We start from the raw sequence: 17,032 nt of genomic DNA, 5'->3' as shown, positions 1-17,032 counted from the left end.
ATTACAGAGATGATAAAACTGAGCAGAGATCAAAAAAGGGCAGCAACCTGTTGGATAGGAATGAGAGGTCAGAGGATGACCGCCCTGCCTCTTGACAGTAGACACAGGGGTGCTGCACCTTACCAGGATGTCACAAGAGATCAGATCCAGCAGGGGATAAACAGAGCACGGAGAGCTTTAAAGTCCCCATCAGCACATACAACAAAGAGGAAAACTGGACCCACCCCTTAAGTAAAAACAGGAGTTAGCACAAAGCCAGGTATGGGGTGATGGTGCACACTGTAACCCAGCACTCACTCCCGAGGCTGACACAGGAAGACCAAGAGTTCAAAGCCAGCCCTGTGTCAAAAGGCAGGAGGCAGTATAAGTCTGGAGGCCCAATGAGCTTTCAAGTGATGCTCAGTCTTCAAGGGAGAAGGCGTGACGACACTGGACTCACCAGCTGCTCTCCCCCAAAAGCCCCAGAGAAACTGAGCAAGTCACAAGTGCTCAATCAAGACCAGATTCTGCTCAGGTGCCTCTGCATGCTGGGCACACGCTGTGAATGTCTCCTAGGACAGAACAGGGTTGTGTGTGGCAGAGCATCTCCTCCTTCAAGGAGCAGGATCTGTGTCAGAGACCAATCACATGTGCTTGTCTAAAATCTTCATAAGTGTGTGTGTGTGTATACCACTAAAAGTATAATGTTATCAGGATGGTACAGAATTGCAATATTTGGGATGAAAAGCCTCAAAAATATCAAAACAAATCTAACTCCAAAGAAAAATATACTATCCCCAAAATGAGCCCAAGCTGTCCCCCAAATGGATGACTTTTATAGTGAGGTAAATCTGAACAAAGCCACAGCAAGTGCTGGTTGGTGGTCGCAATACAGGGACCAGGAGAGGTTGAGGCAAGAGTAGATGTCACAGCCTCCAAGTGAGATTCCAAACTCAAAATGACCTTTTCAATAGCAGAAATGATCAGAAAAGAAAAAAATCTCACTCACACGAGAGAGAGAGAGAGAGAGAGAGAGAGAGAGAGAGAGAGAATGGCAAGCTAAATAAAACATCTGGGAAAGTGAAAACTTTGGTGTTTTTCCCCAGATGTAAGGTAACCAAAGACTCTTGCAAATGCCACTTAAAAATCATCCAGGGGGATTGCAATGGTTGACAATAAAAAAGAGACTGAAAGTTATTTGCTCAAATGAGCAAGTCTTTACTGGCTGCCAATGAGATGCCAAAGCACCATGACAGGCGGACATGGGGACATAGAGGACAGGGGTGTGGACATTAGAACACATACAAAATGCAAAGGTACAATTCTATCCCTCGAGCACATACTTAAAACAAGTGCTCGGGGTGTGTTTCTGTGTGTAAAAGTTCATGAAGCAAGAGATGGAAGCAGAATGGAGGATGAACAAGGCTATAAACCTGACGGATGAACAAGGCCCTAGACCTAAAGTCCTGAAGGAATCATAGTCACAGCTCTGTAACCAGCCCTGTGATCAGTGACAAAGTCCATGAGAAAGAGGATGACCAAAACACGGGCTCCCCTGCAAGGTCACCAAATCAATTAATAACAGGCCTGGAGGAGCCTTCTGGTCTCCTGGCTCCCGGTTTAGTGGCCTGACTAAAACAGACACATACGATGGACTGGTGCAGCCGGAAAGTGAAAGATGGGGGACCTTTTGGTTTCAAGTAGTTTGGGAAAAAAAGAGAAGACAGGAGCAAGAGAATCCAGAAAGTTCAGGAGAGGGAACAGATTAATTTGAGACATCCAGAAAGAGCTGACAAGAAAGGAAACAATTACATATGGATTGCAAATACATCATAATACATTCTCATCCAAGTTGTGCCTTAGAGGGGGCATTATTTTCTGGAAAAATCTATAAAGAATTCAAAAATGATATGGTGTATGATATGTTAAGAAGAATTTGTGGCAGAAAGGGGGACAGGGTGTGACAGCATCCAAACACGTGACGTCTTTTTAAGAGGCGGGTAGTTGTACCCAAGAAGGAACGAATTATAGTCTATAGCTTTCACGTTAGCAATTTCTGAATTCCTCGAGAGTCAGAAGGGTTAATCTCTGGAATGGCTGGCTAAAGCTACGTTCAATGTGGAAATTATTAAAATCTAAAAGGCAAGATCCCATATACATCCTGAAGGCAGATAAAGTGGAATTAATCAGTGATTGCCTCACCGGGTCACTATGCCAGAATCCACTGTAAACCTTTTTCTTTTTCTTTCTTTCTTTTTTTTTTAACAGATTCTCAGGCCTACTGTGTCAGAATCCCAGGGTGCTGAGTGTAAAAACCACTCCAGTAGGTCTGTTAGAGCCAGGACAAGGGGCTCTGTTCCACCACAATGGAAGGGGCAGGGAGGAGGGTCACCAGGAATGGCAGAGAGTGGGAACCAGATCAATGCAAATTCTGTGGGCAAAATAAAATCTCTGTGGGTATGATATTTTTAAAATGTATTGTAAGGCTGCTCTCAAGCATCCAAGCATATCCCACTGCGTTTAGACATTCTTTAAAAGTCCCGAGACCAGTGACAACCCAGGTGAGCCCAGGCTACTTCTCTGAGAAAGACAAATCCACAGAGAAGGCAGAAAAAGGATGCCAGCAAAATACTGGTAAATATTTTTTTTTTTGAACATCATAAAACAAGAGATCCTGCAACCAATCCATCTCCCCTCCCCCCACTAGAAAAAGATAGGAAACAGTTACAGGGTAAATTTCACCTCCGCCCTTTAGGAAAAACCTTGCTCTCTCGGGGTAGGGAGTCAACTGAGAGCATGTCCAGGTGACCGCAGAACCGGGAGTCACTCCCACTGAAGAGCAGAAAGAAAACCAGGTGGTCCAGGACAGCTAGCTGTCCAGACAATCAGACAGATGGGTTGACAGTTCCTTGCCATAGGAACCAGTGATGATTAAATTAACAACTGGCCACAAGCCAAACATGGGAACTCTCAAAAGTTAGGGAGCGAGAGTTATAATTGGTACTTTGGCAAAACAGACCATAATAGATCAGGAAGACTCACTGCTAAGCTCTGGGAAGATTTAAGATCTGCACCAACAATGGGCTCTTTAATCTCTTCTATGACAATAGTTTTAGCATCTAAAGAACACCTAAAATCCCAAATACCTAAATCCCATCATTTGAGCCAACTGGACTAACACTCAGCTTGACCCCCACTAAGTGATAGTCATAGCAGTGGCTCACAGGAGCAGAAGTAGGGGACATCAGTTCAATGCGCCGGGGTTCAACAAGGTAGGGAAGCCCACATCCCAGCGTCATCCCATCCCTGCCATCGATCCCGGCACTTACGTTTGCAGACCACCTTACATTCCTATTTATTAGTCCCTGCAATACTCTATAGAAAAAAAAAGTTATGCTTTTAATCCTGTTTCATAAGGGAAGAGACAGAGATCACAAACACTCAAGTTATTTACTAAGTAAAACAAGTCATAGTGCACCGAGGATTATAATCCTGAGAAAAATCACACTAGTTAGACACCTCTGTGCCCTAAATCCACATTCAGGGCCAACAGCCTCACTCAAAGAAAAGGACACAGCAAAAATGCCACCACTGAGATGGAGCCAGCCAAAGTCTCAGAAACTGTTCATCCTCATACAGCCTCCTGGTCGGCTTCTGAAAACCTCTGGAGCCAGCAACAGAAGACATCTGAACTTCCCAAACAGTATCTGGTTGGTGCTGAACAACCCAGCACTGTTTGCAGGTGATAAATAATCAAGTCCTGCTCAAAACATCTGCGATTGCCATGTCAGCTGCCTGTTACAATGAACAAAGACCGTATTTTTCTGAAACTCGCCCTTTCTCTGAAAAGATGTACTAGGGTTTTTTGTTTTTGGGGGGGTTTTGTTTTTTGGGTTTTTTTTTTTTTTTTCGGTAAAAGTTAACTCTTCTTGAGCAAAGCGGGCCCTTCCAGTTCAGCAAACGTACTGGAAGCGCAGACTCCATTCAGAAAGACTAGCGCGCTGCCCCAAAAGGGCTTTCTGAACATCTTTTAAGTGCTACAGGTTTAATATACATTCTTTTAATTAATCCTATTAGCTGGGTAATTTCATCCCCATTTTATTGGTAAGTTAATTCAGCACATTTGAATCCAGGATTACAGAGCTGGGCTCAAAAGCCCAAGTTCTTTCCATACAACATTCCAAAGAAATGTAAAATCTAAAGATGTGGGTGGGGTGGGTAAAGTATGATTCGATTTCCTTTCCTGGCTCCCACCGTGTTAGAGAGGCTGCATGGGATATCCAACTATAACCAGTCTTTCTAAGCAAGCACTTTGGATCAACGTCTCCACTTTTCCTCGCCTGCCCCTGCCCTACCCCCAACGGTGCCAAAAGAGCAACAAGCTGCTGCCAGGTTGGAGGAGTTGGGGATTGTCACACCACATTCCTGGGGCTGGACGCACACTGGAACCGCAGCAAGAGCTCCGCGCCTCGGAAAGAATAACAGCAGTTGAGATTTTCAATCATGTGGCTCAGCACGCTGCCACACCAGTTCCCCCACTGCTGCCTTCACCTCTCCAAGACCGGAGCCCCACGCCCAACTCCTCCTCGGGACAGACGGACCGATCCGGGTGTCAAAAGCCGGGCGCGCCGCAAGCCCCTGCCGCCCTCCCGGCCACACTCGCACCTCGGCCCGCTCGCTGCTCGCCCGGGACCCCGCAAACGCGGAACCGGAGACGCTACGCGACGCCGAGATTCGAGGCCCGGACGAGGCAGCTTAGAAGGCGCAGCCCGTGGAGCGCGGAGGCAGAGGGATGGCGTCCCGGGCGCCCGGTACTCACCGCGCGCGGGGCCCGCGCCGCACAGCCAGAGCCACAGCAGCGCCCGCAAAGCGACGGGACGCAGAGAGGGCATCTTCGTGGCCGCTGCCCGCGCAGATCCGCATGGGGAGCGGGTCCCGACCAGGAGTCCCGCTCTCGCGTGCGCTACCCTGCCCCCGCGGCTCGCCAAGTCCCCGAGCTCCCGCTGCGCCGCCCCTGCACTCCGCGCAGCCAGGCCGCCGCCCGAAGTTTGGCTGAAAGTTTCTGGCTGCGCGGCGCGGCTGGGCGGCTCGCGTGTCCTTCCGCCTCGGCCTCCTCCCACCGCGAGGCTCCGCCCCCGTCGCCGCCGCCGCCGCCGCCGCCGCCGCGCGCCCAGGGGTTTCCCGCAGAAAGAAGCGCCGGCCGGTTGCTCGCGGAGGGATCTGCGCGAGCAGCACTCGGCAGCCGGTACTCCAGGACCGCCCCGCTGAGCTCGGGGAAAGGGGTGGCTGAAGCGCCCAACATCAAATGTTGATGTTTGCCGGGATCCTGAACTTGTAGGGAGAGGCAGACTTCATGCTCCATACACTTACACACTTCTTGTCTGGTTACAGGAATGAGGAAGAGCAGAGACAGGGCTGTCAAAGGAGGGCAGGGGGCAAAGGCGCCGAAGTTCACTTTAGAGGACATTCCTGGCGATGCTCAGTCTGGTTCGTTCCTCCATCAGTCTGTCCGCCCATCCATCTATCCATCTATCCGTCTTTAGTTCGTTTAGTGAACTTCTTGTAGCAAAGTGCTTGGGACACTGGAATCATCCATTCTGGGGGTCAAGGAGAATTCGGAGGAGGCTTCCATGGACAGGTATCATGACAGCAGGAGTTCAAAGGGCGAGTTAAAGATGTAGAAAATAGTAAGTACGTTTTCAGGTATACTCTCTGTAACCTATTAATAGTTGAGAGTCGAGAGCAACCTAAATGCCCCACCCTTGGGGACTAGATGAATAATGCATAATTATAAGTGAAGTGCAATACAACAATTGAAAACACCATCTTCAGATACGTCAACCTTAAAACCAAAATGATGATGAAAACACAAATTGCAGGGGGAGACTCTAAAAGTACCACTTATATGTAAAATTTTCAAAACAACGCTATTCATTTCTTACGGATGTTTGTGTACATAGTTTTAAAAAGAAAGAAAAAGCTATTGCCCTAAAAGTGGTTATTTTCAAAGTGAGAGCAGAGGGGTGTGATCCGACCTGGGTATGTGTTTATAGAACATAAGAAATTAACAACTACACCAAACTGCATGAACCAACATGACTCTTTGTTTTTCTGTCTTCTTAGCTACATTGGAAAGTCAGGGACTATGTCCGTCATCACTGGTATCTACCATGCAGTAGTTGGTGAACTATAAAATGCAGAATACCACCCAACATTTGCAAGTCGATGTGAACGTTAAAACTGCATTTTAAGTACTATATAGCCGAGCATGGTTGCACACACCTTTAATCCCAGCACTAGGGAGGCAGAGGCAGGCCGATCTCTATGAGTTTGAGGCCAGCCTGGTCTACAAAGCAAGTTCTAGGACACTTAGGGCTATTATACAGGAAAACCCTGTCTTGAAAAAGAAAAGGAAACAAACAACAAACAAACAACAAAAAAAAAACCTATGGGGGCTGGGGAAATGGCTCAACGGGACCTGAGCTCAAATCCCAACACTCACATTAAAAGCCCGGTTTGAGTATGCACGTGCCTGAAACAGCTATAGGGAAAGGAGGTAGGAGGTTCTCTGGGGCCTGCTGCCTAGTTCCAGGCTCAGTAAGAAAACCCCTTCTCAAAGAAATAAAGTGGAGAGTTATAGAGCCGTATACCTGACATCCTCTGGCCTGCACACAGTACATCTACCATACACACATACACATATATCACACTCGCCATATACCACACACCTATAATACACCATACACACATACACCATATTTCACACTCGCCATATACCACACACCTATAATACACCATACACACATATACCTTACGCTACATACATGCATTCATATACACATGCATATTACTTTAGAAGAGAAAAGCAAGCATTTGCTACTTACTGCAGTCACATTGGGATCCTAGAACTTCCTTTTAAAAATAGCGTAATTGAGGGCTAGAGAGACGGCTCAGTGGTTAAGAGCAGTTGCTGCTCGTGCAAAGGACCTGGGTTCAATTCCCAACACCCATATAGTGGCTCACTATTGTCAGTAACTCCTGTTCCAGAGGATCCAGTTCCTCCTCCTGTGTCCACAGGCACCAGATATCCACACGCTGCACAGAGATACAGGCAGGAAAATCATCCACACACATAAATTAAATTGAATTTAAACAGCATAGTTATAAAATCTACTATACAACTTCTGATTGTGCCATGTGTTTAAAGAGAAATAATAACATAAACTTTCATTTCTTGGCTCACTGTTTGACCAGTCTGAATGTCCACTGTACTTGCGAAGAGAGTAAATAGTGAGTTGGTGCATATAAATTTTAAATTGACCTGCAAAGATCACAGGCCACAGCCAAAGTATGCACAAAAGAAAGTTAAGATACTCATCCTGACTGGCAGCTCAAGAAATGACTGTCGCCACGACAATTATTAAAATAGATGTGTTCCTCATGGTAACAGCTTTACAGAGTGACCCCCAGGGTTAGGGAAACAGTTCAGCAGGTTAAATGATTGTCTCACAAGCATGGGGACCTGGGTTTGATGTCCCCTACCTCAAAGGAGGAAGGGCTGTGGGAAATTGCTTCGTGATTAAGGGCCCTGTCTACTTTTCCAGAGGACCAAAGTTTGGTTCCCAGCACCCATGTCAAGTGATTCACAATCCCATATAATTTCGGTATCAAGGGAATGCTAATACTTCTGGCCTCTTAGGTACCCAAACATATGTGCATAATCCCCATTGTGTATATACTAAAACTAAATCTTAAAAACAAATAAAAAACCAAGCATGATGGCATGTGCTTCTAATCCCAGCACGAGGAAAGCAGAGGCAGGAAGGTCCCAGGAGCCAATATATAACACAATTGATGAATTCTAGGCCAATGAGAGACCCTGTCTCAAAGAGGTAGGTGGCATTCATGATAATAATACCCAAGACTATCTTCTGGCCTCTATACACATATGCATGCATGCCTGCAGATACATGCACTCCCATCTGTGCACACACACACATGTGCATTAAAAATGAGGGGAAGTGAGCCAGGGCTACCCAAAGCCCTGTCTCATAAAACAAACAAACAAACAACAAATAAATAAATAGAAAGTATTACATGACTTCTGTTGAATTGTTGACTGTTAAACTTATTGCATACATTCCAGCGAGTACTAAATAAATAATGTTCAAATAGTATAAATAAAAGAAGAACTGAAAAGGGACAAGCAAAAAAAAATTATAATCCTGTCAAGAGCCTGGAAGTGGTCAGGGAAAGCTTCAAGGGGAAGCTAATAATAAATAAATTAAGAATCGGAGGATCAAATGATCAATCAGATCAAGAAATAACCCATCAGGTGAGCAGGGGCTTCTCACATTTACAGGCTTACATCTGTCCCAGGCACAGGACAGTGTCTGTCAGAGCAGATAAGCAGGGGAAATCAGAGTTTGTCCCTGGACCAGGGAGACAAGAATCTAAGTAGGAGCGGAAGGATGAACCTGGACTCTGGGACTAGTGACCAGGCGTGAATGAGAGAGCAAGAGTCAGCCATGACCTCAACACCTTGGGGCAGGAAGACGCTGTCACCAGATAAAGACTAGCAAAAGGAAGAGAAAGGCAGTTTGATAGAGGAGATAGGTAGGCAAGAAATCAGCGTAGCTGGAAGGGGATGCTATGCTCAGGAGTTACAGCAGTTGTCGGCCTTTGGGAGAGCTGGGGGTAGCCTGGCTCATTCACAGCACTGCCTTGAGCTATTGCCGTTGGCCCCTTCTCTGGGTGAAATCTAAATGTCCTTGTATGCATCTGTTGTCCTGCTGCCTGCCTATCTGAAACCAGGGTGGCTTGTGATAGCATCCCAAAGCCTGAGCCACAGCCTGGAGATGTGAAAGGCTCAAACCTGCCTACAAAGCTCAGCCCCAAATACGCTGAGCAGTGTAGCTAGACTGGGCATCGCTCTTCTCCTGAGGACACAGCTCCTAATCAAAGCAAATCCTCCTTATAGGAGAGATTGGCAGGGACACCTTGGGGGAGTCCTGTAGCCAATCAGAGCAGCCCCAAGTCTGTGATGATTCATGGCATCACTGGCACAAAGAGAAATGGAATCCCACAAACTTTCGTCTGAAAACACACTCCCTCCTGGGCCCCATCAAAATTCATAGTCCATTGGTACAGAAATATGAACAAGGGCTGCCAATGGCTTTGGTTTTACTCAGAACTTAAAATAGACGGATATGCCCTTATTATTTAAAACCCACACATAAAATTTCTTCCCAAAGAACAGAAGTGTGTGCTTGTTGGTTCTCCAGTCTGTCCTCTCAGAACCAACAGGCCATAAACACTCAAGGACAGAGATTGTCTCATGCGTCTATTTTGTCCTAGGCCCTAGGGCATGTATATACAGAAAGGCTTGATAGTGGATGGTAGGGGGGTTGTTGTGCTTTGACTTAAGTTTTGTTTTATTTGGGTTTGGTTTGGGTTTTTCTTCTGAAGCAGGATAGTCATGAACATGCTATGTCACCAAGGATGGGAACTTTGAACTCCTGGTCCTCCTACCTTCCTCTGCCTTCCCAGTGCTGCAATTGCAATTGTGCCACCACAGCCAGCTAAACACAGGCGTTTTCTTTCCTCCAGAAGCCATTGAGTCCAAATGCGTGTTTGTGAATGAGTGTGTGTATGTATGTGTGTGTTTGTGTATGAGCATGTGGGTATGTGCGTGTGCCCCTATGTGTTTAAATGGCACATGAATTAAGAGCAGGCGTGAGACTGTGTCTCAGAGAATTCCAGGCAAAATCAGCCAGATATTGAGCTACTGAAGGACTTGAGTCTCAGCGAGGATCAAACCTGAGCTGACCTACACTGCATGTCCCACCACCTAACGCAGGTGTCAAAGGAGGCGGGGCAAATGTAGCAGAAGCAGGAATTACAGGTGAAATGTCTTTTAATAATGCCTTCTATTTGGAAGGTGCTTTATACTTTCCCCAACACTTTAAGGTTCATTATCTCTCTCAGCCCTCAAAGCAGCCGTGGGAAATAGACAGGCCAGTCACTATTATCTCCATGTCACAGATGGGAAAAATAAAAAATGAAGATAACGTAACTTGCCCAAGGTTAAATAAGTAATTAACGACAGAGCTAGGACAAAAATCCCTTAGTTTCTGACTACTTGTTCAGTCTCATTGCATGGGGCACAACAGTGCAAGGATTTTCAAGGTGCTACTCAGTGCAGGGGCCTGCAGGCACAGGGCACCAACTTCTTGACCCCTTTGTGTGGGTCCAGGGCAAGCTGACCCACCACAACTGAGAAAGTTAATCAAGTACATGAACTGTCCTGTTTTAAAGCCATTTTGAGAGCTTGCACTCAGCAGAGCATGGCCTTGACTCTGCGACAATACAAACACTAACGAGCTGCAGCCCCCTCCTGCTCCCTGGAGATCACAGGCCAACACCAAAACTGCAAGAGAGATAGACTGTGGGGTCCTGCCAACAGAGACAGCGTGGAGATTAATTTCAAGGTCTCATCCTGAATGATGTGATCAAGGTGGCTGGCATAACTAATTAAAAACAGTTTGAAGACAGGGGCCATTTCTTACTTATCTCTTCAGGTTTGCAGCCCCCCCCAGAAATGGAATTTCCCCCTCAGCAAAGTTCTCAGCAAAGGCCGTCATTCCCCAGGCCTGTGATCCCAGCATTCAGTAGGCTGAAGCAAGGAGGAGCAAGGTTCAAAGTAAGTTCAACTGTGGCACGAATTATGAGGCAAAACCTTGTCTTAAAAACAAACATGAGGACTCTGGAGAGATGGTTCAGTAGTTAAGAGAATAGGCCTCTCTTCCAGAGGCCCTGGGTTCAATCCCCAGCACCCACATGGCAGCTCACACCTGTCTGTAACTCCAGTTCCAGGGGATCTGGCACCCTCACACAGACATACATGAAGGCAAAACACCAATGCACATAAAATAAAAATAAATTATTTTTTTAAAAAAATGAAACAAAACAAAACCAAAACACTCCACCCTCTGAAGGCTCTGTGTAGTTCAGGAGGGAAGAATTAACCTCAAGATTCAAATTGGCTGTCAATCACACCAATCATCAGTCAATCAGACCCCGCTCTTAATAGAGACCCAACGGTCCTGCTTTAATGAAGCGTATAAATAATAGAAGCTGCTGTAACTTGGTATCTTGATGTATTTTTCCCTTTTACAAACATAAGTTTCTCAGTCAATACTAAAGAAAGGAAGTTTGAAGTTGTCTTTAAGATGGTGGTTCTCAACCCTCCTACCACTGGGAACTTTGAATACAACTCTTCACGTTGTGGTGACCCCAACCATAAAATTATTTTTGTTGCTACTTCATAATTTTGCTGCTGTTGTGAATCATAATGTAAATATCCATGTTTTCTGGTGGTTTTGGTTTTGGGCGACCCCTGTGAACCTGCCCTCAAGGGTTCACCACCCACAGGTTGAGAACCACTGCTCTAAGAGAACCTTTCCCTCACAGCCATGAGCTATGTGACAGACAAATGGGACCTTTAACTTTGTAACTAGGGATCCTGTGCTGTTCAAGAGGTGAGAAGATGAACATGTTGGCAAAGGAACACCACTCGGCTTTAAAACTCCTCTTCCCTATGTTATACTGAGAAATACTGCACTGCACTTCCTAAGAAGGTGCACACATTTCATAAATATAAAATACAAATATACAGAAATGGCTGGCCTGAATGTGCCAAGACAGCTCCCCAATTGAAGAGCATCATAAACCCACAACTATGTAATTACCAAACCACAATATTATTGGATGAGTCTCGGTGCTTCAGTCACCAAAATGGTTATGCAACTCCAAATCTTTATGAAACGTTATGGCATTTGTTCACAGAAATGGTTCTATTGTCTCTGCCCATATTCTTGCATTTTACCTTCATGGGTAGCCAAGAAATTCTTGAAGAGTGAGGTCCAGGCTCTCAGATAGTTTCTACCTCGAATGTGGAACATCATTGTTCCATCCAGATGCAGATTCGCATCTGCATCCTCTGAAACAAACAGAATTCCAAGATGATGAGTGAGGTATGGTGGTGGAGGTACCAGCAGTAATGAAGGGGAATCCCTTTTTATAAAAGTGAACATTAAAAATCTCCCTCTGAGTAAGTAATTCATCAGGAGATAATTATTGGCTGGCAACAGGTATTTATAATGGAAGCGAACACAACCCTAACCATAGGGGTACCTCTGAAAACACCCTAATTAAAAAGGGAAAGAGTAATTTTATAGGAAAGTACAAATCAGTGGCGTGTATGTCTGCTAATGTATGCAAAGAGACAGGGATGGTAATTGCAGGGCCCAGATGGGTATCTGCTGCTGAAGATAATGGGCTTGTGAACATGCAAATGGGATTTCGGATAAACCATGGGTGCACCAGTATTTTGGGTGAATGTGGGGTGGAATATGCAATGGATATTGGCAGGTGAGGTCTGTCTGCACTCGGAAATTGAATATCAGCTTGCTTTTGCTTTTAATCATTTTGCTCTGTTGGCGACATTGAGGTGTGACTCCTCTCAGCTTGCTGAGGTCCCTAGCACGATCGTGTTTCCTTCAGACCAGTGTGTATCTTTCCCTCTCATGACAGGTGCTGGAAGTTGAAGCACACATCAAAAAGCAAATGGTGGCCAGACAGAGAATGTTTCCCACCTTAAGATTTATATCTGAGTTTAGAAGGAGCAATCAAAGCACAGAAGAGCTCTGGGGGTGAACCACGCCTCTGTGCAAGACAGATGCCAGAAGTGACTCCATCCTTGTGTCTGTTCTGATGGCTGTCACTGTCCTTTGTGTTACTGAAAGCAATGGTTGGGATAATAGACATGCTTTTTGCTGTTGTTGTTTTGTTTTGTTTTCCGAGACAGGGTTTCTCTGTGTATCCCTGGCTGTTCTGGAACTCACTCTGTAGACCAGGCTGGCCTCGAACTCACAGCCATCTGCCTCCCTCTGCCTCCCAAATGCAGGGATTAAATGCATGCACCACCACCACCCCTGCAAGAATAGACATTCATTGATTTGTTTATTTAGTAGCAGGTGTGTGTGTGTGTGTGTGTGTGTGTGTGTGTGTGTGAATGTGAATGTTGGGGAACAACCTTCAAGAGTCCATGTGGGTTGCCAGGCAGTGGTGATGCACATCTTTAATCCCAGCACTTCTGAGTCCAAGGTCGGCCTGGTCTACAGAGCAAGTTCCAGGACAGCCAGAGCTGTTATATAGAGAACCCTGCCTTGAAACACTTACACACACACACACACACACACACACACACACAAGTCCATGTGAGTCCTAGGGATGGAACTCAGGTCTTCAGACTTGGCAACAACACATTTACCCATAGAGCTGGAAAACAGGATCATTAAAGAAAGATAAGAAACAGTAAGGTGGATATGGATGTACTTAGGCAAACTCCAAGTGCTGGCATTAAGAAACCAACTTTCCAATTTCAAAACCAAGGCAAACACGAAGAAGATAATACTGTTCCTTAGTCCTCCATCCTGTTTGGGTTTTGAGGAGAAAAGGGAAGTCAGAAAAGTTGAAGAAAAGAAACACAGACCGGAAGAACAGGAAGGCGAAAGGGTGTTCTGGGGCGGCATGCACCTGCTCAGATGTGGGGAAGTAGCATGAACAGGAGCAAAAGAAGAACCAACATGGAGTTCCCCCTCACACATCCCCAAACCCCTCCCAAAGGGGACCACAGCAGCATCCCAGAAGCAAGAGAAGCAGGCCTCAGGCCCCCTCCCTGGATTCAAAGTACCCGCAGTCCAAATTGGTCCCCCGCATGGTGAATATTCATAGATCTTAGCACCAACAATATTGATGGCATGGGCAGCTAGTGTTGATACCATGTCTTCCACTTGTCGAGTGCCGCGCTAAGTTCTTCGGATCTCATGTGTAATGCTCCAACCAGCTTTCAAGTGTGTTGCTGTTCTCACTTCACAAAGAAGTGGTCGGGGATCATACAACTCCTCTATGGCACAGGCTTAAGCCCCACCCATCTGCATGGCCACAGGTCTCTGCCTCAGAGAGCCAAAGCCACCTACCTGTCTTAGTCTGTGTTCTATTGCTATGAAGAGACACCATGACCATGGCAGCTCACCCTAACTGAGAGTACCCCTCCTTAGAGGATCCACTTGAGCCCTAAATATGTTTGCTGTCTTCCACTTAGGGAAATCTAAGGCTTCCAAGGTCATTGTGAGAACCACAGACCTCTGCGCTCCCCTAAAGTGGGGCAACCACATCTCTGTTCATCAATCTCCAGTGCTGAAGCAAGCCTTGGCCATCTTCCCCACTGTGTCTGCCACAGGAAAGCCCAGACAACTTCAGTGACTGGTTCTGTGCTATGCTATAACTTTGAATTTTGAAATAGTCTCTTTTATATTTTCTGACTAATAGGGGATAAATCCTATAAAGAATCAATTCTATTTCTTGCCATAACTTTAATTATAGACATAAAGATGTCAATTTTAAAATGTTTTATAATAATAATATTACCACTGATATTTTGGGAGTGTTTATCCAGTTATTCTTCATAGGCATTCCATTCTGTGTGTGTGTGTGTGTGTGTGTGTGTGTGTACAAATGGGCATGTGTGCACACATGCACGTGAATTGATGAGAATGATGTCTAGTGTTCCTCAATCACTCTCCATCACATTTTGTGAGATGCAGCCTCTCACTGGACCCGGAGCTCACTGATTCAGGTGGACTAACCAGTCAGAAGTCCCAAGGCTCCCCCTACCAGCACTGTAGAACAGGTGTGCACAGTCACTCCACCTGGCTTTTCACACGAGTACTGAAGATTGGTACTCAGATCCGGATGCTTGTATAGGAAGTATTTTATCAACTGAATCACCTCTGAACCCTACTTGTATGTGTGTTTCTATGGAGTGGTAATCCAGACACTTTCTAGTCTTTATCCTGTTGTAAACGGAGATATTTGTTCCCAGTTGGCCAAACCTGAATAATCACACAGAAACTATATTAATTCCAACACTGCTTGGTCAATGCCTCTAGCATATTCCTAGATAGCTCTTCCATCTTAAAGTAACCCATTTCTAGTAATCTGTGTATCACCAAGAGGCTGTGGCCTACCAGTAAGTTTCCTAAGGTTCTGATGTGTCCTTCTCCTTTGTCAGCTACAAGGCTTCTCCCTGACTCCACCCCCCTATCTTTGTTCAGATTTCCTGCTTGGCTACACTCTGCTAAGTCATTGGCTAAAACAGCTTTATTCATTAACCAATGGTAATAAAACATAGTCACAGCATCTCACATTATCCTGCTTCCTTAGGTAACCCATAGATTCTATTTCTCCTTGTGGCTACATAAATGCCATATGCAGCAATGTTAACATCTACAAAATAGTCTGCTATTAGTTGATATGTGAATGTCAAATACTTTCTCTTTGGTTTGGGATCGGTGTTCAGAAGCTGTCTACCTTACTGAAGGGACAAACCCTGAAGAGAGTGTCTACCCTACCCTTTGCTTTCACTGTCCCCATCAACAGAATGAAGCGGTGGGCCTTTCTCATCTCAAACCAGTGAGAAGAGCCACCCTCTCCCCCAGTGCACTCTTCTGCCCTCTCCATGGTGCAGACAAGCTTTGCCATACTGTTCTTTCCTTCTTTCTGTTCCTTGTTTCCTTCCCAGCAAAAGGCTTCACTTCCTACTTACATGTCCCAGTTCAGCCATCACTTCCTGTGTAAAGTCTGCCCTAGCCCTCATGTCTATGCTAGTCAGCCATCTAAGAACTTCCCAGCCTCTCCCTTCAGCCTTGAACTACATTCAACCCAACCCTCTCAAGAGGGGGCATTTTACCCCTTGCTACCCCTCGCTAGAGTTTACTCCTGACAACTTCACCCTCCAACATGTAGCGAGCATCTACCCGGGGAAAGTAATTTTGAAATAGAGATGGAGAGGCAGCTCCTATTCCCCAGAATAGGAGGATGGGCAGTGCATCAAAATCAACCCAACAAAACAAAAAGGGGTGTCATAAGCAGATTGCATGGAGTTCTATGGGGGTGACATCACACGCTCTCAATGTTTACAGGTAGACATGGATGGACACCGAATCAGAGGCCACCCAGCTAACAAGGGGCAGACTTATGTGACCGTTTCCTCTGAGACCAAAGCATTCCATCCTGCAGGGAAGCTCAGTAAGCAGGAAGGTAAACTCGAAATAGCATCAGGAAGTCCCTGAAACTGACCAGATTCACTGGCGTTTGCTGGTGTTGCTGGTTTGGAAGCTTTGGCTATCTCTACTCTGTTGACACTATTTCAATGAAATTACTTTTAGGTGTCACCAGACTTCCAACTGTCAAGTGCAACAGGTGGATTCTCTATCCTTTATCCTTCCTGGCCTGTTTGTGACATCACCACATAAGAGCACCAACAACTTCACTGAACCTCATAGTCCCCCTTGTTCTGATTTTCACATTTGGTCAATCTATGGATAACACTAATCCCACAAGACTTTCCAAAGCACGGTGTATTTTTTATTACTCCAAACTTAAAACCCACCCCTCCAACTGTTTCTTGCCTCAGCTCCGTGGACGGACAGCAATCCATGGGCCTCTCGCGTTCATTCTTTTCCTGTTGCGGTCTTGTACAAGCTGTGTTCTGGTGCGGTCAAATCATCAGGCACTCCCCAGTCAGGCTGTGGACTGACCCTTTCCTGACCTCTCTATATGTACTTTCTTTACCCAGAATGTTTTTCCTCCTTCTTCTCCCTGCCCATTGTTTCCTCACCTGTGGAGTCCTATTTCAAGGCCTAGTCTGATCTCCAAAGACTTCCTTAGCCCCATGGTTCCCTTCCTGACCTCCTTCACAGCTAGCTTCTACACACTGTATACTGTGAACTGCTATGGAAGTGTTGCTGCTATAGAACATGGCCACTAGAGAAGTTTTGTGGAATATTCCATTACACTGTGAAGATGTGTCTCTGTGATGGGTTTAATAAAAAGCTGAACGGCCAATAGCTAGGCACGAGGTAGAGAGGGACTTCTGGGCAGAGAGAACTCTGGGAAGAAGAGAGGCAGAGTCGCCATCCAGATGCTG

The 17,032-nt window shown here is 45.8% G+C and overlaps 1 protein-coding gene across 2 annotated transcripts in view; it reads right to left on the bottom strand.

Moving 5' to 3' along the window:
* Notch2 (notch receptor 2) overlaps positions 1-5,044 on the bottom strand; it is a 143,614-nt gene extending 138,570 nt beyond the window's left edge. For both annotated transcript variants that reach the window (XM_057793051.1, XM_057793053.1), the window contains exon 1: positions 4,799-5,044. In XM_057793051.1, the coding sequence (XP_057649034.1) occupies positions 4,799-4,871 (73 nt within the window). In that variant the 5' untranslated portion in view covers positions 4,872-5,044. The remainder of the gene's footprint in view (positions 1-4,798) is intronic.
* Positions 5,045-17,032: the final 11,988 nt, after the last annotated feature.

The sequence above is a fragment of the Chionomys nivalis genome, chromosome 18, assembly GCF_950005125.1.
Source record: "Chionomys nivalis chromosome 18, mChiNiv1.1, whole genome shotgun sequence".
NCBI classification, from domain to species: Eukaryota; Metazoa; Chordata; class Mammalia; order Rodentia; family Cricetidae; genus Chionomys; species Chionomys nivalis.
This window is presented reverse-complemented; position numbering and strand designations above follow the sequence as displayed.